Source organism: Phyllobates terribilis, unplaced genomic scaffold (assembly GCF_046119375.1).
Source record: "Phyllobates terribilis strain yellow unplaced genomic scaffold, ASM4611937v1 Scaffold_8__6_contigs__length_399053987, whole genome shotgun sequence".
NCBI classification, from domain to species: domain Eukaryota; kingdom Metazoa; phylum Chordata; class Amphibia; order Anura; family Dendrobatidae; genus Phyllobates; species Phyllobates terribilis.
In genome coordinates, this window is record NW_027362768.1 from 272,797,053 (window position 1) to 272,820,446 (window position 23,394).

At 45.2% G+C, this 23,394-nt stretch overlaps 1 protein-coding gene across 4 annotated transcripts in view; it reads right to left on the reverse strand.

Annotated features, from left to right (window-relative positions):
• Positions 1–23,394, reverse strand: part of LOC141157234 (extracellular serine/threonine protein kinase FAM20C-like) — a 96,573-nt gene that overhangs the window by 41,235 nt on the left and 31,944 nt on the right. For 3 of the 4 annotated variants that reach the window (XM_073644247.1, XM_073644245.1, XM_073644244.1), the window contains exons 2-5: positions 20,415–20,587; positions 18,408–18,486; positions 17,368–17,460; positions 16,226–16,341 (exon numbers count right to left, since the gene is read on the reverse strand). In XM_073644247.1, the coding sequence (XP_073500348.1) occupies positions 16,226–16,341; positions 17,368–17,460; positions 18,408–18,486; positions 20,415–20,587 (461 nt within the window). The remainder of the gene's footprint in view (positions 1–16,225; positions 16,342–17,367; positions 17,461–18,407; positions 18,487–20,414; positions 20,588–23,394) is intronic. The other variant, XM_073644246.1, reaches the window with a different exon arrangement.

Sequence of the window (23,394 nt, forward strand, 5' to 3'; positions counted from 1 at the left end):
GGTACTCCCACTAGAGAAATGTGCAGGTACGACAGTGTCTGTTCCTGGCTGGAGTGGGAGGGGGGTGGAACATCCCAGTAGTGTAGGGGCAGATAGGGGGAGCAGTCTGGGTAAAGCTAGGAGCTCATTGGGTGCTGGTCACCTGAGCTCACACATAGAGGGAGTATATAAGGTGGGCACCATCTTAGATCAGGGTCAGTCAGTAGTCAGTCAGTGGTCAGTCAGTTGTCAGTCAGCCAGTCAGACAGTCTGTCTGAGAGCCTGAGAAGCAGAGCAGAGGAGAAGGAAGAGAGACCCAGAGGCGCAGAGGGGACCCCAAGATCCCAGAATAAGGACAAAAGGGTGAAGGGTCGGCAAAAGGGTACCGGATCCCAAGCTGGCAGAGGCTACGGCACACCTTAGCCAGGAACCGGAGGTCGTGGGCAGGATCTGCCACGACCCTCACCAAATCCACTAGAAAGGCATACCAAGCATAGGGTCAGGGAGCCCAGAGGAGGCTTGACCACCAAGAGACCCGAGGGAGCCGGCCAAAAGTGGATCCCTGGTGGGAACGGCCAGAAGAAGGGAGAGTCAGAAAGGAGCTCAGGACCATACTCAAGAATTGCCCGGGAGTTGACCGAGTCCAGGACCTGGTGGACGCAGCACGGCTTGGGTGGTCACTGCTGTACACAGTGACCCGAGCAACACCAGTAAGTAAAACCCTGGAACTGCATTTTATGCCTCTGAGTCTCCTTGCTGCACCTTCACAACCACCATCCTCCACGGCTGACCCCCTGAGGCTATACCCCTCCCGTTGGGGGTTATACTACCAAAGCTGCACACATACCAACAGCCTCAGCGGACCCTGCTGCAGCGGCGGCCTTTTGACCGCAAATCAACGGGTGGCGTAGTCGACACAAAGAACTCTAATAACATCTGTAGGACTGCCACACCCTGAGTTTGACACCCTGGGCACGGACCGGGTCACAGCCACTCGGAGACTACAACCCCCATCTGATCCGGCTCCGGGTATCCCCTAAACAACACTGGCCCAGGGGGCGCGTCAACTTTGGCGTAGTCGGCAGGATAACGTGCCCGCAACAACCGGGTACTGCGTGCCTGAAGAAAAGTTCACCGTTACCTCAAAAAAAAGTCTCCTGCCGGTTCCGGAGGGTCCCCGCCAACGGACCCCATCACAGGTCGTTTCCCGCCGGTTGTCCGCCATTTGCAGCTTTTTCCCGCCATCCATGGAGTTTCCCGCCACTGGGAGACGATTCCCGCCATTTCCAAAGATTTCCCGCCTTGGAAGAGCGGACGCCATTATGGGCGTGCCAGAGGGTGGCAAGAGGCCACCTCCCATCGTGGGCCAGGTCGAAGAATGGCGCCAAAAGCGGAAACCGCGCCCACCAACAGAGACTGTGATGCTGGAAGTGTCCATCAGCGTAAGAGAACTGCCCCTGGAACTGACAATCACAAAGTTGCCCCGGGACCACCTTCAATGTGGGCGGAGACAGAACAAGAGAGCAAAGATGGGTGTCGCCTGGAGCAGTCTGGAGAGAGCGCACCCGGAGACAAGACGTCTGGAAGAGAGTCCAGAGAGAGCCTACCCGGAGATGGAGGGAGAGTCAGGCAGCACCGACCCAGTGGTCAGGAGCCTGTTGCAGGTCGCCACTCCAGAAGGCCTGCTGGAGATCCTAGCACAGCTCCCCCGAGACCGGGAGTGTGCACAGACCGCGCTGGAGGGCCTCGCACGGAGGATGGCCCGGGTGCAGCGAGAGACGTTGGCGGAGTGGAGCCGAGAGATGGCCCAGCAGACCGGCACCCGTCAGCGGAGCACGCCACCCGAGACGAGGAGACAGGCCGCCTCTGAGGATGGTGCAGGAGAACTGAAGGCCGGAGACGCCGCCGAGAAGGGAGCTGAACGGACGGAGGCAGGTAAAGGGGACGTCTCTACCCCGAGCCGGGAAACCGCGTGCCTGCCCCAGCTCCCCGTCGCAGAGCCCGAAATTCCCCCTGCCGTGCCCGTCGCTGCATCGTCACCGCCACAGACTAGGCCTCAACCGGAAGCCGCGGCCGCGACCCCTGTGACGTCACGCGCTTCGACCCTGAGCGCGGCAAAGCAGGAAATACCACCGGCCTGGTCGCAAGGCCTAGTACCCCCGGGCGCCGCAATTCCAACAGCGCCCCCTACCTCCGCGGAGCCACCGGCCTGGTCGCAGGGCCGAATAACCCAGGGCGCCGCCGTTCTTACGGTGCCCTTTGCCTTTAAGGTGCCCCAGGCCTGGTCGCAAGGCCTGGTTAACCCGGGCGCGGCTACCATCAACGCGCCCTCAACATCTAGAGTGCCGCACCTGGGTGAAGATCTATTCGCCCAGCATACGTGCCCGGATGGGCAGCCCTTCATATGGCCCCAGGAGTACATTCAGCTGGAACTCCAGAGAGCAAGGCCCATGTGCGAGCCCCTGATTCCGGCTCCGAAGCCCGTAAAGAGGACCTCGCCCCCGCTGGAGGAGGCACAGTTCGAGTGGGACCCCACTGGAGAAGACCTCATGGGGTTCACTCAGGAGACTCGGGCGGCCGCAGCGGAGCGTGCAGAGTGCTGCCGCCAGCAGCACGAGGTCTTCGAGAGGGAGCGGAGAGAGAGGCGGGTCCGGGAACAGCAAATGCAGATAAGGAGCGCGGAGCAGAAGAGCCGGACCAGGAGGAAACCCCGTGCAGCTCATGGTCCCCGTGCCACCGGGACTGTGATAAAATTCAATATGCAGCACGGATGGGGCTTTATCAGAGACCATCAGACCCCCGGCGACGTCTTTGTAACTCGCAGAGACGTAGAAAGCCATCTGCCGGAGGGACACAGAGGTCGTGACCTGTATGTAGGGGACGAGGTCACCTTCACCCGGCACAAGTGTGCCAAAGGACCCTACGCCCTCCATGTGCATCGCCTGACGGAGGAGGAGCTGCGGTGTGAGGAGGAGCAAGAGGACCCGGACGGGTCTGAAACTGAAACCAAACAACAAGAAAGAGCAGGAGGACGCCGTCGTTGAAGTACGGTAGAGAGAGACTGTACATAGTTACCCGTCAGGGTATAAGAACTGTTCTAGTTAAAATATAGTCCCCGTTGGGACCAGCAAATTGAACTGAATCCCGTGTGTCCCTATTCCCACTGACCGAGGACTGAGAGCGGTCAATCCTCCCTAATACCTGGCCGAGGACTGAGAGCGGCCATATTCCCCTTGTATATAGTTGCGCTTTTTAAGGCGCCCCCTACCGGTTTTATAGGAAACTGTTTTCTTCCAAGAGACTGTCGCACTTTACCCGGTCACAAGTTGCACCGTGACCGGAGGAACCAGAAACAAGAATGTTATTTATGAAAAAGTTTATGCTGATATATATACTGTTTTATATGTTTATGTTTTATGAAAAAAAAAATTGTATGTTTTGGATGTTTGTTCTCTTACAGCCCGAGGACGTGCTGTGATTTACCAGGGGGGAATGTAGCACCCTGAGGACTCGGCTGCTACAGGGGTATTACGCCTCAAGCCAGAGGTGTGGTATTCCACTCCCGGGTAAGGATGGAGTGTGGAACTGAACTCAGTTAGCTGCATGCACTACACACATCCCATTTCCGGGGAACAGACCGATGGTACTCCCACTAGAGAAATGTGCAGGTACGACAGTGTCTGTTCCTGGCTGGAGTGGGAGGGGGGTGGAACATCCCAGTAGTGTAGGGGCAGATAGGGGGAGCAGTCTGGGTAAAGCTAGGAGCTCATTGGGTGCTGGTCACCTGAGCTCACACATAGAGGGAGTATATAAGGTGGGCACCATCTTAGATCAGGGTCAGTCAGTAGTCAGTCAGTGGTCAGTCAGTTGTCAGTCAGCCAGTCAGACAGTCTGTCTGAGAGCCTGAGAAGCAGAGCAGAGGAGAAGGAAGAGAGACCCAGAGGCGCAGAGGGGACCCCAAGATCCCAGAATAAGGACAAAAGGGTGAAGGGTCGGCAAAAGGGTACCGGATCCCAAGCTGGCAGAGGCTACAGCACACCTTAGCCAGGAACCGGAGGTCGTGGGCAGGATCTGCCACGACCCTCACCAAATCCACTAGAAAGGCATACCAAGCATAGGGTCAGGGAGCCCAGAGGAGGCTTGACCACCAAGAGACCCGAGGGAGCCGGCCAAAAGTGGATCCCTGGTGGGAACGGCCAGAAGAAGGGAGAGTCAGAAAGGAGCTCAGGACCATACTCAAGAATTGCCCGGGAGTTGACCGAGTCCAGGACCTGGTGGACGCAGCACGGCTTGGGTGGTCACTGCTGTACACAGTGACCCGAGCAACACCAGTAAGTAAAACCCTGGAACTGCATTTTATGCCTCTGAGTCTCCTTGCTGCACCTTCACAACCACCATCCTCCACGGCTGACCCCCTGAGGCTATACCCCTCCCGTTGGGGGTTATACTACCAAAGCTGCACACATACCAACAGCCTCAGCGGACCCTGCTGCAGCGGCGGCCTTTTGACCGCAAATCAACGGGTGGCGTAGTCGACACAAAGAACTCTAATAACATCTGTAGGACTGCCACACACTGAGTTTGACACCCTGGGCACGGACCGGGTCACAGCCACTCGGAGACTACAACCCCCATCTGATCCGGCTCCGGGTATCCCCTAAACAACACTGGCCCAGGGGGCGCGTCACATGCACAAAGTACAACATGCATATTGCTAAGGGACTAAGAATACATTTTTCTGGGAGTGGTGCTTCTTTAAAGGGAGTCTGTTTCCACAAAATGTCTGCTCAAACCACATTTATTGTTCGGGCACCCTAGCAGTGGCCAGGCAGGTCTTTGCATCTTCACATCTAGTTGATTTCCACCAATATGCACGCTCCTGTGACTCATGTAAAGCCAGAGCTGTCAATCAAAGAAGAAGGAACAGAGGTGGATGGAACACAATGCTTGGCCATGCCAAGGCTGCACAGAGTGCTTGTACTTGTTTTAACGTCATTCTGTGCTGACAGATCATTTCACTCTATAGCTACATACCATTGACTACATTGCACCCACAAACGCAGAACACACTTTAACATTTCTTGTAACCATAAGAGTATATAACAGATCACACTATTGTATAAAAAAAAAAAATAATTGCAAATAAAACAAACAAAAATTGCAAATGGAATACAAGATTCCAAAATTATTGCTACATGTAGTTATAAAAAACTTCCCACATAATGGATTAATACATAACAATAGATGGTTAACTGACCAGTGACCACCATTAACCTCTGTGCAGTATCTCCAATCTACCCAAACCTGTACTGTCAGCTAGGATGGAGTTAATGTATGGAGAACGTCCTTATAGACAATATTGTATTCACAGAGATTATGAGCCTCCATACATCCAACACGACTCTAGATATTCCTGTAGTGAGAAAGCTAAAATGAAGTTGCAGTATAGAGAACGTCCTTATTGACACTACTGTGTGCATAGAAATCATGATCCTCCATACAGCAACTCTGTTCTAGTTATTCCTGTTCTGAGACAGCTAGAATTGAGTTACTGTTTGGAGAACGTCCTTATACACCTCTGTGTGCACAGAGATTATGAAACTCCATGCAGGAACTCTGTTCTTGTCATTCCTGTAGTGAGACAGCTAGCATGGTTTCTGGGCAGGAAGTCACACAACATTATGGCCACGCTTCATTAAGACACTATGGCCACGATTCATCATTGCCTTTGCACCTGTTTTTTTGTGTGTTTTATGTTGTTTTTGTTTGAACTCAATTTCTTATTGTATTTGCGTCTTATTTAGTCTATTTTACTAGTGCTTGCTTGTTGCTTTGTTTTCCGCTTTCTAGGAGAAGTTTAGCGATTCCAGATGTTTTTGCCTGATTCATCAACTTTCATAAGTTGCAAAATTTGGTGCAGCTCCACTTCACTCCCACTCTGGTGTATTTTTTGAGCACACCAGTATTTTTGTGCATTTTTTTGCGCCATTTTCAGAATGTCTGTCTTTTGGCAATAAAAAGTCGCAAAAACTGTTTGAGACAGAAAAAAAGACCATTTTGACTCTGCCCCAAATTCATGAATCACGTGTATCATTTTGAAGAATTTGGTGCCAAAAACTGCAACTAATACCACAAGACAAAATAAGAAAGTGACTTAAAAAAAGACAAGCTAATGATGAATCAAGGCCAATATGAGTACGTAAGTCAGTCCCTATATAAGAACCATAACAAGTGCATTTGTGCTACCTAATACATTCTGCCCTCATTTAGGAATTTATAAAATATCTGAGCAAAGCAAACAGGAAAGCCCTTCAAAGAACTCAGATCATCCATTAATTCAGACAATCACATGTATAGCAATTACTGTGGATTTTACCTGCAGATTTCCACAGGTAAAATCCATAGCAGATTACACTACTATGCATATGAGTGATATTATACAAATCTTTTTCAGATGCTATAGAAGTTTTCTTCATCAACATTGGCATGTAATGTAGGTTTTAATTGATGAACACTGGATTTTGCCATGTTATCCATAAAACAGATTGTCATTGCCGTGCAATTTTTGGGAATGAAACAGTTGTTCTCCTGCAAAATCAAGTAACTGTTTAAAAGTCGTTTAAAAAAAATAAGGTCGCAGATGCACTGGGACCGCGATATGGTCACTTTATATGTTCTGAACATTAACCCCTTCACGCCACGGCCAATTTCTTTTTTTGTGTTTCCGTTTTCCCCTTCCCTTCTTCCCAGAGCCATAGCGCTTTTATTTTTCTGTCCACATTGACATATGATGGCTTGTTTTTTTTGCCCAACGAGTTGTATTTTTGAATGATACCATTAATTTTACCACATAGTGTACTGAAAAATGTGCAAAAAATTCCAAGTGGGGAGAAATTGTGAAAAAAATGCAATTCTGACATTGTTTTTTGGGAATTGTTTTTACCTTGTACATTTTGTGGTAAAAATGACCATGCAGTATGATTCTCCTAATCAATACGATATCCAACATGTTCCGTTTTTTTTATTATTTTAGTGGTAAAAAAAAATCAAAAGTTTGCAAAAAAAAATTTGGGGGGTTGTGTCGGCATTTTCTGAGACCCGTAACTTAATTTCATTTTTTGGCCGATGGAGCTGTGTGATGGCTTATTTTTGAGGAGACAGCATTTTTTTTAATACCATATTGGAATAGCTGTGACTTTTTGATTGCTTGTTACAGCATTTTTTGTGGAATGACGGCCATCAAAAAAATGTAATTTTGTCGTTCTTGAATTTTTTTTCGTTTACTGTGTTTACCGATTGGATTAATTGTTTTTATATTTTTATTGATTGGAGAATCTGAACGCGGCGATATTACATATGTGTTTTTTTTTTACATTTTTTTCTTATCTTTATTTTTAATGGGGGAAAATGGGGATGATTTGAACTTATGTTTTTTATTTCTTTCACATTTTTTTTAAATTCTCCCCGTTCTTGTTAGACTCTTTAGGGGACTTGAAGCTGCGATTGTCCGATCGCTTGTGCTATATACAGCGATTCTACAGCATCGCTGCATATAGCAGAAATCACGGTCTCTGGCCACAGGGAGGGTTTCAAAGGAGTAAATACCAAAAAAGAAGAAAAACCCCTAAAAAATAACTTTTAACGATTACTGTGTAAAACTATATTAATATACATAACATTCTTTATAAAAACAGATACTAGACATTAAGGGTGTATACAGGGATAACCAGTTATATGGCTAACAGTCCCTAATTGGCCCCACAAAGCTTTTAGCCTACCTAACCGCAGAGGTTGGCACACTAAATAGTCGATACGGCGCCTCCTGCTCAAGGTCGGCAGTCCCTGGACAGCCCTAATGTTACCTGTGCTAGACAATAAGTATGTACAAGGTATTAATATATACCACCCTACTGGGTACTGGGGTCTCACATAAAAATTTTGGTGGACGCATCAAAGGAGCTCTGTAATGACAGGTATGGGGGTCATCAGCTGACCCCAGGCTTTCATGACAACCCATTGGCGACTCGTGATCATTCACAGGCGCGCCGATGGGCGGTGAAAATGACGTGTAAGCATATCGGGTCGTGTTAAATGCCGCTGTCAGAGATTGACAGCAGCATTTCACAGGTTAACAATCGTGGGCAGAGCACTGCTCCACCTTCGATTATTAGCGGCAGGTCCTGGCTGCAATATACAGCCATCACCTGCCAGATATGCGTGAGTCCGCTCCAGACACTTGCTTCCGACTTGCACTGTACATGTACGATGGAAGTAGTGAAGGCGTTAAAGCTGAGAATGACAGAGTCATGGATAACCTAATCTTTGCCCCCGGTGCAGGAAAACCTAGTTCTGCCCCCTACGAGGTCTCTACTAGACTAAGACGAGGGCATCAAACATTGTGGTTTGTACACGTTCTTCGCTTTCTATCCAGTTGCATCACATGTGATGAATCAGTTTAATCCATATCGTTCATGACTAGGGTTGAGCGAGTATGTTCTATTTCTTACACATTCCTCACATGTAATACAGCTGTCAAACAGTCGCAAATCATGCACACGGGAGCGATTTAACCTCATCACCGAGCAGCTATAAATACTCGGAGCTCGGCCCGAGCATACTCGGCGAAAGGGTTAATAGAACATACTCGCTCAACACTATTCATGACCAATTAGCAATTTTTCTTTTTTTTTTCTTCGCTCTTTCCTCTTTTGTTTAGAAAATCAATGCATAATTTATAAAATAAAGTGGCAAGGACAGGGCTGCTGCTGTAGAAAGAGTTTAGATGAAGCAGGTTTCGGCAGTGACATACGTATTCTAGGTGTCGGGACTGAAATTAATCATACAGTTCTAAGCGGTTGCTTGCCTTTGTGTGAGTCATGTGGAGTCTCATCTGCAATGAAACCACTTGACATTTGCAAACAATGAAGCAACAAAAGAACGTATTGAAGAATGATTTCAGCATAAACCACAGAGAATCCTCTCTTTGCCCTATATCTGGAAATATTTAAAATCTGCATTTAAATGAAAACACCGAGGTCAGTATAAATGTCATAAAGTATCCATGGAAACATTTTTTCCATGCCATCAGAACAATATTTGATACAAGAAAGTGCAGGTATGGTCAAACAAAACTGTGCATACTATTGTGTTTAGAAATGTTATTGTACTTGTGGTAGATTTGTAAACTTCTTCCTGATGGAGAAAGGTCCAAAGTGCCACAATACGACAGACCTCCCACACACGTCTCAAACTTTCAACAAGTAGAACTTCTTGGAGTTAGAAAGCGTGGTTGGTGACTATTCAGAATTGCAGGGCCATCCTCCATTGTTACAAGCAAAGTGCAGCATTTATAGAGGACCTGTCAGCTATTTTGACAAGTGTGTTTTAATAAATACTTGAATTTTTTAATTGAAAACAACAACATTGTGGATAATCTTTTCTTTGAATGCTGTTGTACTGTGTTGTTCCTCAGTAATTAAAAAAAAATAATAAATAACCAATACTCATAGCCATGTGCACACCAATACGGAGATATTAAATATTTATTATAAATATATCATGAACAATAAGTGGACAAGCATTAAAAACTAGACAAAAAAATCTTTCCACCATGGCATAAGATAAATATAAATATGCTTAGATGCAAGAATTATGATCAGAGGTGGCAGGGCCAACAGGCTACCTGTGTCTTCATTGGCCGGGCCGGCATTGCGCCTTTAATTGTGTGAGTGTGTGTGTCCTCGTCAAAGCCCCTGGCGAAACGCGCGTCGGATCTAGTCACTCGGGTCAGTATTAGCTCTGCCATTTTCATACATGTTCTATCGCTATATACCATATTCACCTATTTATGCTGCATTATTATACATTTACTCTTGTAAGAACTTACAACTAGCACTATGCACTTTACTGTTGTCTCTATTTAAACACATGCAGTATATCTATATTGTGGTTGGTCTTTATGAATTGATCTTTTGTATGTGAACTTTATGATAGCTGCTGCTTACCCTTGTGACCTGCTTATTGTGCTACCTTTCCCTATTTTATCTTTTTGATGTGTTTGTTTTTTTATTATATCTATTAATAAATGTTATATTTTTATAGCAATCTAGTTTGTGTGTCATACATGTAGGTTTCTCTGAGGGAAGGAGGTTGTTGGCAAAAATCTTGCTATAAATAACCCCATCCATCCTTCCTTCAATACGGTGCAGTCATCCTATCTCCTTTGCTGAAAAGCACTCCCAAAGTATGATGTTTCCCCCACTATGCTTTACAGTTGGGACTGTGTTCTTGGGATTGTACTCATCCTTCTTTCTCCTTCAAACACAGCGAGTGAAGTTGATATCTAAAAGTTTTATTTTGGTCTCATCTGACCACATGACCTTCTCCCATGCCTCCTCTAGATTATCCAGATGGTCACTGGCAAACTTCAAACGGGCCTGGACATAACTGGCGATGAACAGGGGGACCTTGCGTGCCCTGCAGGTCCCCCGTGTAGTTCTGGGCTGATTCCTGACCTTTCTCAGAATCATCCTTAACCCATGATGCGAGATCTTGCATGTTGCCCCAGACCGAGGAAGATTGACAGTCATCTTGTGTTTCTTCCATTTTCTAATAATTGTGCTAACAGTTGTTGCCTTCTCACCAAGTTGCTTGCCTATTGTCATGTAGCCCATCCCAGCCTTGTGCAGGTCTACAATTTTGTCCCTCGTGTCCTTAGACAGGTCTTTGGTCTTGGCAATGGTGGAGAGGTTGGAGTTTGTGGACAGGTATCTTTTGCACCGGTAACAAGTTCAAACAGGTGCAATTAATACAGGTAATGACTGCAGAGTAGGAGGGCTTCTTAAAGAAAAACTAACAGGTCTGTGAGAGCCTGAATTCTCTCTGGTTGGTAGATTATCAAATATTTATTTCATGCAATAATGCAATTTAATTCTTTAAAAATCATACGATGTGATTTTCTTATTTTTATTTTTAGATTCTGTCTCTCACGGGTGAAGTGTACCTACAATAAAAATTACAGACCTCTCCATTCTTTGTAGGTGGGAAAACTTGCAAAATTGGCAGTGTATCAAATACTTATTTTCCCCACTGTATATCTGTGTATGTGTTTGTCTGTGCATTTCTTTGTGTGTGTCTACGTGCGTGTGCGTGTCTGCGTTGTGCATGTCTGTGTGTCTGCGTGTGTGTGCCTGTCTGCATGTGAATTTCAGTGTGTCTGTGTGTGTCTACGTGTGCATGTCGCATATGTGTGTGCATTTCTGTGTGTGTGTACCTGTGTGTGTATGTGTGCCTGTCTGCATGCGTATGTGTGTGTCCACGTATGTGTGGGTTCGTATCTTTGGTCATGTCTACGCGCTTCTGCATGTCTGTGTGTTTATGTGTGTCTGCATGTCTGCGTGCATGTGTTTTTGCCTGTCTGCCTGCATGTGTTTTTGCCTGTCTGCATGCTTGTCCAAAGATTTATTATAATTGGGATTGGGGAGAGATGGGTGAGAAATTTGAAGAGACATTATGGGGAGAATGTGTGAAGAAACAGTATGGTATGTAAGGATGGGGGATGGGTGAAGGAACTGAATGGGCAGGGAGGATGTATGAGGAGACAGTATGGAGAGTGGTGGGGGAATGTGTGAGGAGACTATTGAGGGGAATGGTGTGAGAAGACAGAATGGGGGAGAAAAGTGTGAAAGGGCACAGAACAGAGAATAGGTAGTTTAGGGAGTTAGCATGGGGGGGACAGTGTGAGGGCACAGCAAGGAGGGTAGAGTATGCTGAGGAGGGGGAGTGTGATAAGGGAGCACAGTATAGAGATTGTGTAGTATGCGGGGAACACAGTGTGAGATGACAGTCTGAAAAGAGGGCCCAGTATAGAAAGGAGAGAACAGTGTGGAGATCATGTACTATAAGAGGGGTAGTGTGTGGGTCATATTTTGTGCAGGGAACACAGTGAGAGGCAATAATTTGTTCAGGGGCTCAGCGTAGGGCAGATATTTTTTATTCAGGAGCATTAAAATCCCACCTTATTTTTAAGGGCACTATGTTGGGATATGCTGCAGAGGACTGGAGAAGAAGGACGTCTGCAGAGAAAAACTGTGGGTGTGAAAGTCATCATAATATCTGGACAAGATAGAGACGATAAGAAGGAGAACAACTTTAACTGAAAAAAATGTCACCTATAAGGTACCTCAACGTAAATGTTTATTTGTGATCCTGTTTGTGTTTCATCAGTACTGTGGTTCCTGTATGGTCCGCAGTCTGGTAATGACTGATAACAACTCCCAGCATCTTCTTATCATTATTAAGGACATATTGGGAGTTGTAGGTTCATGCGATACAAATGTGTATGGGGCTGACCTGACATTGCAATTGATGTACAATGTACTGATGATGGTCAGGTGAAGTATTCATGTCTGCGGGCGTGTCTGTGTGTGCATGTTTGCGTGTATACATGTGTATCTGGAATTATATGTATTTTTGTAAGATGCATGTACACTTTAAACCAGAAGTTTACATACACTATATAAAAAAGACACGTATGCATGTTTTTCTCAATATCTGATATGAAATCAGAATAAACTTTTCCCGTTTTAGGTCAATTAGGATTACCATAATTTTGCCAAATGCCAGAATAATGAGAGAGAGAATGTTTTAAGGCATTTTTATTACTTACTGCAAAGTCAAAAGTTTACATACACTAATATTACTATGCCTTTAAACAATTCTGGCCTGCCCATTATGATGATGTCATGTATTTGGAAACTTTTTTGGCAACATCTGAGTTAATTAGAGACACATCTGTGGATGTATTTTAATTCACACCTGAAACACACTGCTTCTTTGTGTAACATCATGGGAAAGTCTAAAGAAATCAGCCAAGATATCAGGAAGAGAATTGTGGACTTACACAAGTCTGGCTCATCCCTGGGTACAATTTCAAGATACCTGAAGGAGCCTCGTTCATCTGTACAAACAATTATATGCAAGTACAAACAAGATGGGAATGTCCAGTCATCATACCACTCAGGAAGGAGACGGGTTCTGTGTCCCAGAGATGAATATGCTTTGGTCCGACATGTGCATATCAACCCAAGGACAAAAGCAAAAGACCTTGTGAAGATGATGGCGGAAGCTGGTAAGATTGTGTCAATAACCACAGTGAAACAAGTACTGTATCAACATGGGCTGAATGGCCATTCTGCCAGGAAGAAGCCATTACTCCAAAAGAAACAGAAAAAATCCAGATTAATGTTTGCAAATGTACACAGGAACAAAGACCTTAATTTTTGAAGACATGTCCTATGGTCTGATGAAACTAAAATTGAACTTTTTGGTTTTCGGGCATAATGACCATCGTTACCGTTGGAGGAAAAAGGGAGAAGCTTGGAAGCCTAAGAATATCATCCCAACTGTGAAACACAGGGGTAGCAGCATCATGTTGTGGGGCTGTTTTGCTGTAGGAGGGACTGGTGCAATTCACAAAATAGATGGCATCATGAGAAAAGAAGATTATGTGGCAATACTGAAGCAACATCTCAAGACATAAGCCAGGAAGTTAAAGCTTGGGCGAAAATGGATCTTACAAATGGACAATGACCCAAAGCATACTGCCAAAATGGTAACAAAGTGGCTTAAGTAAAGTCAATGTTTTGGAGTGGCCATTACAAAGCCCTGATCTCAATTCTATTGAAAATTTATGAGCAAAGCTGAAAAGGCAGGTGCAAGCAAGGTGACCTATAAACCTGGATCAGTTACACCAGTTTTTTCAGGAGGAATGGGCCCAAATTCCAACCAACTATTATGAGAAGCTTGTGGAAGGATATCCCAAATGTTTAACCCAAGTCATTCAGTTTAAGGGCAAGGGTACCAAATACTAATGAAATGTATGTAAACTTTTGACTTTGCAGTAAGTAATAAAAATGCCTTAAAACATTCTCTCTCTCTCATTATTCTGGGATTTGTAATCTTATATGTGTCTTTTTATATAGTGTATGTAAATTTCTGGTTGCTACTGTATGAAGTAAACTTGGTCCCTTATCTGTGCATTAAGCTCCTTTCTGGTCCTGTGTTTATGTAGTAATCTCGATTCTGATACCAAATTTACGCAGGTACGTTTCCCGTATCTGTGCTGTAGTTTCTTTCTGTTACTGTATCTATATAGCAAGTTCCATTCTGTTCATATATCTATCTACCAGCCACCATTAAGTTTAAAGCCTTTTACATATGCTGCTTTAATGCATAGATATGATATGATAATGCAAAGATAGAATGTCTGGGACATAAAATGCATACAAGGAGGTTAAGACATGAAAATAATGAAGAAAGAAAGGCGCAAAAAGCCATGGAAAGTCATGACACCAGCTGTAAGTTATGAGTAATTAGAAAGCAAAACTGCCACTTAGTGAAAAATAATATCAGCTGGTTCAATTGATGGCCTATAAAAATATACATATATATATATATATATACAGTATATATATATATATATATATATATATATATATATACACTGCTCAAAAAATAAAGGGAACTCTTAAACAACAGAATATAACTCCAAGTAAATTAAACTTCTGTGAAATCAAACTGTCCACTTAGGAAGCAACACTGATTGACAATCAATTTCACATGCTGTTGTGCAAATGGAATAGACAATAGATATAAATTATTGGCAATTATCAAGACACCCTCAATAAAGGAGTGGTTCTGCAGGTGGAGACCACAGACCACATCTCAGTACCAATGCTTTCTGGCTGGTGTTTTGGTCACTTTTGAATGTTGGTTGTGCTTTCACACTTGTGGTAGCATGAGACGGACTCTACAACCCACAGAAGTTGCTCAGGTAGTGCAGCTCATCCAGGATGGCACATCAATGCGAGCAGTGGCAAGAAGGTTTGCTGTGTCTGTAAGCGTAGTGTCCAGAGGCTGGAGGCGCTACCAGGAGACAGGCCAGTACACCAAGAGACGTGGAGGGGTCCGTAGGAGGGCAAGAACCCAGCAGCAGGACCGCTACCTCCGCATTTGTGCAAGGAGGAACAGGAGGAGCACTGCCAGAGCCCTGCAAAATGACCTCCAGCAGGCCACAAATGTGCATGTGTCTGCACAAACGGTTAGAAAACGACTCCATGAGGGTGGTATGAGGGCCCGATGTCCACAGATGGGGGTTGTGCTCACAGCCCAACACCGTGCAGGATGCTTGACATTTGCTACAGAACACCAGGATTGGCAAAGTCGCCACTGGCGCCCTGTGCTCTTCACAGATGAAAGCAGGTTCACACTGAGCACATGTGACAGACGTGACAGAGTCTGGAGACGCCATGGAGAGTGATCTGCTGCCTTCAACATTCTTCAGCATGACCGGTTTGGCAGTGGGTCAGTAATGGTGTGGGGTGGCATTTCTTTGGAGGGCCGCACAGCCCTCCATGTGCTTGCCAGAGCTAGCCTGACTGCTATTAGGTACCGAGATGAGATCCTCAGACCCCTTGTGAGACCATATGCTGGTGCGGTGGGCCCTGGGTTCCTCCTTATGCAGGACAATGCCAGACCTCATGTGGCTGGAGTGTGTCTGCAGTTCCTGCAAGATGAAGGCATTGAAGCTATGGACTGGCCCGCCCGTTCCCCAGACCTGAATCTGATTGAGCACATCTGGGATATCATATTTTGCTCCATCCACCAACACCACAGACTGTCCAGGAGTTGGCGGATGTTTTAGTGCAGGTCTGGGAGGAGATCCCACAGGAGACCATCCGCAACCTCATCAGGAGCATGCCCAGGCATTGTAGGGAGGTCATACAGGCACGTGGAGGCCACACACAATACTGAGCCTCATTTTGACTTGTCTTAAGGACATTACATCAAAGTTGGATCAGCCTGTAGTGTTTTTCCACTTTAATTTTGGGGGTGACTCCAAATCCAGGCTTCCATTGGTTAATAAATTTGATTTCCATTGATGATTTTTGTGTGATTTTGTTGTCAGCACATTCAACTTTGTACAGAACAAAGTATTCAATGAGAATATTTCATTCATTCAGGTCTAGGATGTGTTATTTGAGTGTTCCCTTTATTTTTTTGAGCAGTGTATATATATATATCTATATACAAATAATTAGTTTTGTAACGCACGTATATCATTTAACATTCCAGTCACCATGAATCTCTGAATTTACATGGGAAACTTTTCATAATAAATGGAAATCCAAAGTAAGGGTCATCAAACTTATTAGAAACAACTGATGTTGGTTAATTTCAAACCTACCTGGAGAAATGTAAAAAGTTTTGAATAGCTTCTTGTCAGTGGTGATGTCTCTGACTTCCTTTGTGATATTTATTAAACGTCCAACAACAGGTGGAATTCGGCGAAAATCCAGGATCCTTTAATGAAAAAGATCAGCTATGTAAGGGCATTCAGGTCGATGTAGAAAAAAATTGGAGTTTTTCGGTACTTACCTGTAGGCCATTCATTATAAATTACTATAACAAGAATTCTCAAGAACAATCATGTTTGTAGACAAAAAATGTAAATGTATGGAATTGAAGAAATATTATTTCCCTAGGCAACTAACATAGAAATCATGGGGCCCCATATCAGATGTCTTCCCCTCACCCTGCCCCCCCCCCAAAGAAATGCAGTGGGGTCACAGAAGAGCATACCTCACTACTTTGTACCCCTTACAAAGTAATTTTGCTCCTATTGAAGCCCCTTAGTGTTTACACACACTAAAATACCCATTTCATGGCATCCAGCATGTGGTCTGAAGCTCTGCACATCTCAGCACAGAGGGCGCAATGTAGTGATGTCATCGTGCCTGCTGTGCTGACATCTCAGATGCACATGGAGAATGAAAGAGGAGGGAGCTGACTACTCCATGTTGCTTTTTACTGTATCGGCATCAATAAATCAGATACAGTTGAAAGTGTGAAGCTGGGTGGGGGGGAGCAGTACCGCCGCTTGCATCGGGTCCTCCCAACTCATAGGCCCCAAGCAGCTGCATGGTCTGCCGCTATTAGTAGTTCACCACTGGAAACTATATTACATATTTAAACAGAACCTATCACCAATCTAGGCTCCCCTTTTTCACTCAATAAGAAAGGGGGCAGCCCCAGACTGGTGATTTATTAAATATAAGTTAGTGTCATGAGTTCTCCAAATTCCCTCTACCCACCATTTCAAAGAACCCAACTTTCTACCAAAAGTAAAGCCTGAATTTCCAAGTTGTGGGATCCCGGCAAGAAGAATGGCATCCCGCAATCCTACATGTCCGCTCTTGAAATGAAAGAGAGAGATCTCGCTCTCTGCACTAATCCAGCGCTACAGAGTATTCTGCTAAGCTGTTACTTCTGTAATGAGGTCACATTACATCATAGTATTACATGCTATTTCTCTGGTCTAACGTTTACCTGTCCAAGTGGAATGCTGCTATTTCTGCATTGTGCCTCTCAAAATCTGAGAAGTAAAAGAAATCTGCAGAAGTTTCTTGATCACGATCCTGCCTGCAAAATAAAAGTAAAAAAAAAATAAAATAAATAAATATGTAGTGCATGTAAAACAGTACTGAAGGCACAAAAGACTCCCATGCAAACTTTTAGAAACTTTACTGATGGAGAGATACTTAGGATGGATCTTATGGATTTCCAAAACTTCTCTTTAGAGCTTCTCTTTAGGGTGTTTTATCTCATGCGCAAAAAAAAAAATTATCTGAGTTTCATCGGTGTTTTTGATCAGAGTTTGGTCAGTGTCAGTTTTTACCATCAGAGTTTCATCAGACATTCTCAAATGAAAAAAAATAAACTTATGAAGATTCCTCAAGCTTCTCCTATCTAACAGTACAGGAAAAATGAACAGCACATGAATGACGTCCAAGAGGTGTTTGTACCCCTGACGGAGCTGCCCTCAGCAGCGACATGTGTTGGATCCTGGTACCTGTAGGTAATATTATGTCTCCTTGGGCACTATATTATGCCTTTGCTTGATGTCTACCTGTAATAACTTGGATGCATATATTTCCTATGGGCTTGTATGGTCTGTGTACCTGCAAAATCTCTTTCATTGTTAGTGATTTACTTAATACACTGTCTATGGTCCTACATGTCTTGATATAATTAATAGGGTGCATTATGCATTTTTGTATTTTGTCATCTACCTGCAGTTGGGGTTTATAATACAGAGTTATTTTACCCAACATCTGTATAAATAATTAATGTATGTACTTTTTTCAATATTTTTAATTTTTCTGTCTTGGTGTTTGTTGCTACTAATTATGTCTGAATAAAATATTTTTTTTATATATTTTTTCCTAATCTGAGTGTGCACATGCCGTTCTTCATCCTCTTCTCGTTAATATTGCCTATTTTTGCAGGATTTTTGTAGCACCCTATTTACATACCTTGGCTGTGCCTACCTATGCCCCTCTCTCCTGTTCTCTTTGATTAATACTCACTTCATGGGTTTGAACAGAGCATTCCCGTAATTTGGGAAAGTCATCAGAAGTTTCAGCTGTGTTCCTCCTGGTTTCTGAACTACAAAAAATAGCAATAATAGTCATATAAGCTTGGAAAGATTATTTATTTTCCTTGCATAAGTGTATTTTATATCCGTTTTATAGAAGATCCCATATAGAGATATCAGTCTATGCAACTACTCATATAGATTGGGTGAATATGCTGAGGTTAGTGTTCAACTACACCAAGTACAAAGTAGGTTGAAAGCATGAAGGTAACAATATGGGCATGGAAATTGATTTACTGGAAGGAATATATACCCAATATACCCAATACACCCCTGAGAGGACGCTGAACATATCTCTCTGCTTCCTTTGGGAATTCCCTAAATACAGGTATATTGGGTCCATATTAAAGGATTGTTATATTGGCATGGACGGGGGAATAAAGGGGTATATTGTGGATTCTGGCACCTTGCTTCCTTTGAATGATTCCAACAGGCTGCCACCTTTGCAGGTAAGTGACGTCACTCAGGCAATGTGGACTCTCCATCAGAGATCTCTGATGAAGGCGCTCGTAAGCGCTGAAACGCGTAAGAAAGGTACTCACTCTGGAATTCATTTCCTGATGGAGAGTGGCAAACTTTTCTTTGTATTTATAAATTGGCAGATACTTATTGTTAAAGGGGTTTTATGGACTCTAGACAAATTTCTACAGTCACTCTATGTGACTGCAGATTACCAAATTGTGACAGTGTGTGCAATGTGCATGGTAAACATTATAGCAGAAAGGGGCCCAGGATGGGGAACATTATACCTGGATGGGGACATTGTTACAGTAAGGGACAGGGGTGGGGACATTATACCAGGAAGGGGCCCAGGACGTGGGACATTATTACTGTAAGGGGTTCAGGATGGGGGGACATTATGCCAGGAAAGGGCACATGATGGGGGACATTATACTAGGGAGGGGGACATTATATCAGGAAGAGGTCCAGGACTGGGGACATTATAACAGAAAGGGGTCCAGAATTGGTATCATCATACCATGAAGGGGCCAAAGATGGGGAAAATGACAAAAAAGAGACCCAGGTTGAAGGTCATTATAACAGGAAGGGGCCCAAGATGGGGGTCATCGTACCAGGAAGTGGGTCATTATACCAGGAAGGGGCCCAGGAAGGGACATTATACCAACAAGGGGCTGTGCATGGGGACATTCTTATAGGATGAGAACATTATACTACAAAGGGGCCCATGATGGGGAACATTATACCAGGAAGGAGGACATTGTTCCAGGAAGGGGCGTGGATTGGGGACATTATACCAGGAAGGGGCCCATGATGGGGAACATAGTACCAGGAAAGGGGACATTATACCAGGGAGAAGAACAGGACAGGGGACATTATACCAGGAATGGGAACAGGATGAGGGACATTATACCAGGAAGGGGCCTAGGATGAGGGACATTATACCAGAAAGGGGCCTAGGATGAGGGACTTTATTACAGGATTGTGGACATTATTACAGAAATGCACCAGAACGGGGAGCATCATTACAATAAAGGGTCAGGACTGGGGACATTATTACAGGAAGATGCCTGGATGGGGACATCATTACATGAAGGGTGAACAAGTATGTAGTTATAGGATCTAGAATGCTACAAGGGCCAATATATCTGACCAACTTGGAGGTGGGGCTCAGGTCGAAATTTTTCATCTGGGCCCATAGGACTGTTAGCGGAAGTTTGCTTTTGTTGCTAGTTTTGCAGAATATGAGAAGAGTGACAGTTCTGTTCAGATATTGTACAATGAACCTGTCCCCCTCCCTACATGGAACTTAAAGTAGTCACCTGAACTGCCTCAGTGGTACCCATGGTTTCACTTAACATTTATCATCTTGTTACACTATATCCGATTCCTGCACTTTATAAAATTGTGGTGTAAATGGCCAAACCGAAATCAAGTTATTTTTGCATTTTGCAATAAAGAATTTTGGCAGAATTATTACCTGAATTAAGAATACGCTGAGTAGAAATTTCTTTAAGCAGGATGGGAACCAAAGGGTCCTGTCTGGGGAATAATTCATAGCGGTTGATTCCTATGTGGAATTTCAACCATGTAGGATAAGTGTCAGCAGCTGTTTCTCCTGTGGGAAGTGCAAACTCTATTCCAGCACTGATCCTAAGAAAATACATTCACCATTACATCAGTTTTTAGTACAGACACATTCATATTTACAGACAAATTCACAGCAAAAACATGCATAAAATACAAGACATGACTCAACAATTTCCACCACAGACTATTAGTTCCTTTTGTCTAAATGGGTTTGTTTCCTAAGCCTGCCAATTCAATTCTGCTAATCCCATTAAGATAAGTGGAAGAGTATATATTCACACTTGCCTTGATGTTCATAAGTTGTTGATCTAACCCATATGTATTCTAAAGTCTATGACATACACAGTCTATGTGTGTGTGTGTGTGTGTGCGTGTGCGTGTGCGTGTGCATGTGCGTGTGCGTGTGTGTGTGTGCGCACATATATACACTGCTCAAAAAAATAAAGGGAACACTAAAATACCACATCCTAGATATCACTGAAAGAAATATTCCAGTAGTAAAGGTTTATTCGTTACATAGTGGAATGCGTTGAGAACAATAAAACATAAAATGATCAATATAAATCAAAATTAATATCCCATCCAGGTCTGCATTTGAAATGATACTCAAAATCAAAGTGGAAAATCAAATTACAGGCTGATCCAACTTCAGTGGAAATGCCTCAAGACAAGGAAATGATGCTCAGTAGTGTGAGTGGTCTCCACGAAACCTGTATGACCTCTGTGAGGCCCTCCCTGAGAAATGGGGGTTTACTCGGAGCCGGGTCGGTGTAAAGGGTAGCGGGGGAGGCAGTCGTGGCCTGGACCCGGTCCGTGCCCAGGGCGGTCACATAAAAGATTTTTAATGGGCTTTCAAGTCAGAGTGGTATTTTCCGACTACGCCACCTACGGTTTCCGGTGATGGACACCAGCGCTGCTTCAGTCCACTGAGGCCGGTGTTACGGGCAGCTAAGATGGAACGGCTCCCCGCAGGCGGAGCAGGGCTCAGGGCAGTGTGAGAAAGGATGGTGGGTGCAGTGCCGCGCAGGAAATAACAGGCTGAAGCGGGGTGTGAAATTATCCAGGTTTTTTTTACTCACTTTAAGATGAACTTTAGCCGCAAAGCTTCCCTCTGCTCCTCACGGCGTACTGCAGCCACCAGCACTTTCCAGGTAGATCAGGAGCACCTGTTGAGACCCCTCTGGTGTGTGTTCCTCTCCTTGGTAAGTTCTCCCACTGAGTCTTCTCCTGACTGTTTGTGTGGTAACAAGGTGTAAGGCCGGGTCCCACTGGATAAACGCAGGTAGAGAGGTACTGGTGGCGTAAGCCGCTCCGTCCGTATCCCTGCCGGGATCCACTAAGCCTCCGGGCTTTTCTGACTGAGACGTGAAGTAACAAAGTCAGATATCGGGGGCCGGTCACCCCTCTTGCAGCAGGAATCCCTCTGACTAGGCCAGAATAGAGAATACAGGTGGCGTAGGCCACTCCGTCCGCATCCCCCTGGGATCCTTTTGCCTGTGGAGCCTATCTCCTCTGCTCCCCTCCAGGCCTTCTTAGGTAAGGACCTTGACCGGGTAGAGACAGTGGTTAACTCTGACCCGCTCCTCGTCTCAAGGTCAGAGAATGAGGACCGTGTATCTTTAGTCGGTTGCAGACTTTCGCTGAACTCTGGCGGGTGTCCGCAATCAGAGAGGAAGACCACAATCACTGACGAAGATCACAATCAAAGGACCTTGAACTTAAGATGGCCGTAGATTAAATATGAATTAGTAAGTGTTGCATAAAAGTGTGTCCTCCACCCTCACCCACTACATGGTTCCCCCTATCTTTGGTTCCCCCCATCTCCTCTATCCCGGGCCAGGGCAGCACCCTGGTGCATTTAGGCCCCCTTCAGGACAGGAGTGGTGTAGTGTTGAATGGTGAAGTGCTGTCTCGAGAGATGCTCCAGCCTTACCTGGAAGAGGAGATACCACACCTCTACTGAGGTGCAGTACCCCTGTGGCGACTGAACCCTCAGGGGTGCCACATTCCCCCCTGGTGAAACACAGCACGTCCGTGGGCTGCAATAGAGTAAAATACAGGTACAGACTTCAATTTTCAAAAGTTTTTTTTTTGTAAAACATGAAAACATTCTTCCCTTTATGGGAGTGTAGCGCCCCGAGGGTTCGGTCGCTACAGAGGTATTGCATCTCACCCAGAGGTGTGATATCTCACTTCCAGGTAAGGATGGAGTGTGGCTCAGGACCCTAACACCCACATGCACTACACCACATTTCCGGGGGGCAGGGCGACAATGCTCCCAAGAGTGAGCACAACTGTCCCTGTCCCTGGCTGGAGTGAGGGGAGGGAACACCTAGAAAGGGGGAACCCAGTAGTGTGTGGGTGGGGAGAGTAGATCCCGGGTGCACTGTAAAGGGCAGTATATATGGTGGGCACCATCTTAGAGTCAGAGAGTAGAAAGTGGGAGAGAGCAGAGAGAGAAGGAGGCTGGGAGCAGGGGCTCTGCATGGGCTCTGCTCCGCAGGCAGGCCAAGTCTTGAGGTCTGGGCCTGAAGGAGAAGGAAGGAAAGGAGAGGAATGGAGGAGGCTCCAGGAGTGGAGTGAAGGGACCCCAGGGGTGCGGACCGGCCAGCCGCCACCGCACGCCCATCGCTACCAGAGTAGGGGGGTCAGGCCAAGAAAGTGAACCGGATCCCTCATCTAGTGGAGGAGAGCAACTACCCTCAGCTAGTAACCGGAGGCCGTGGGATTGTACGTGCACGGCCCCTCACTACACCCATTAGAAGGGCACCATATAGGACCCAGGGAAATGGAACATACGTTTGCCCGCCAAGGCCTGAGGCAGCTGGACAGAAACGTGGTCAATTGTGGGGTACGACAGGCCAGAGAAA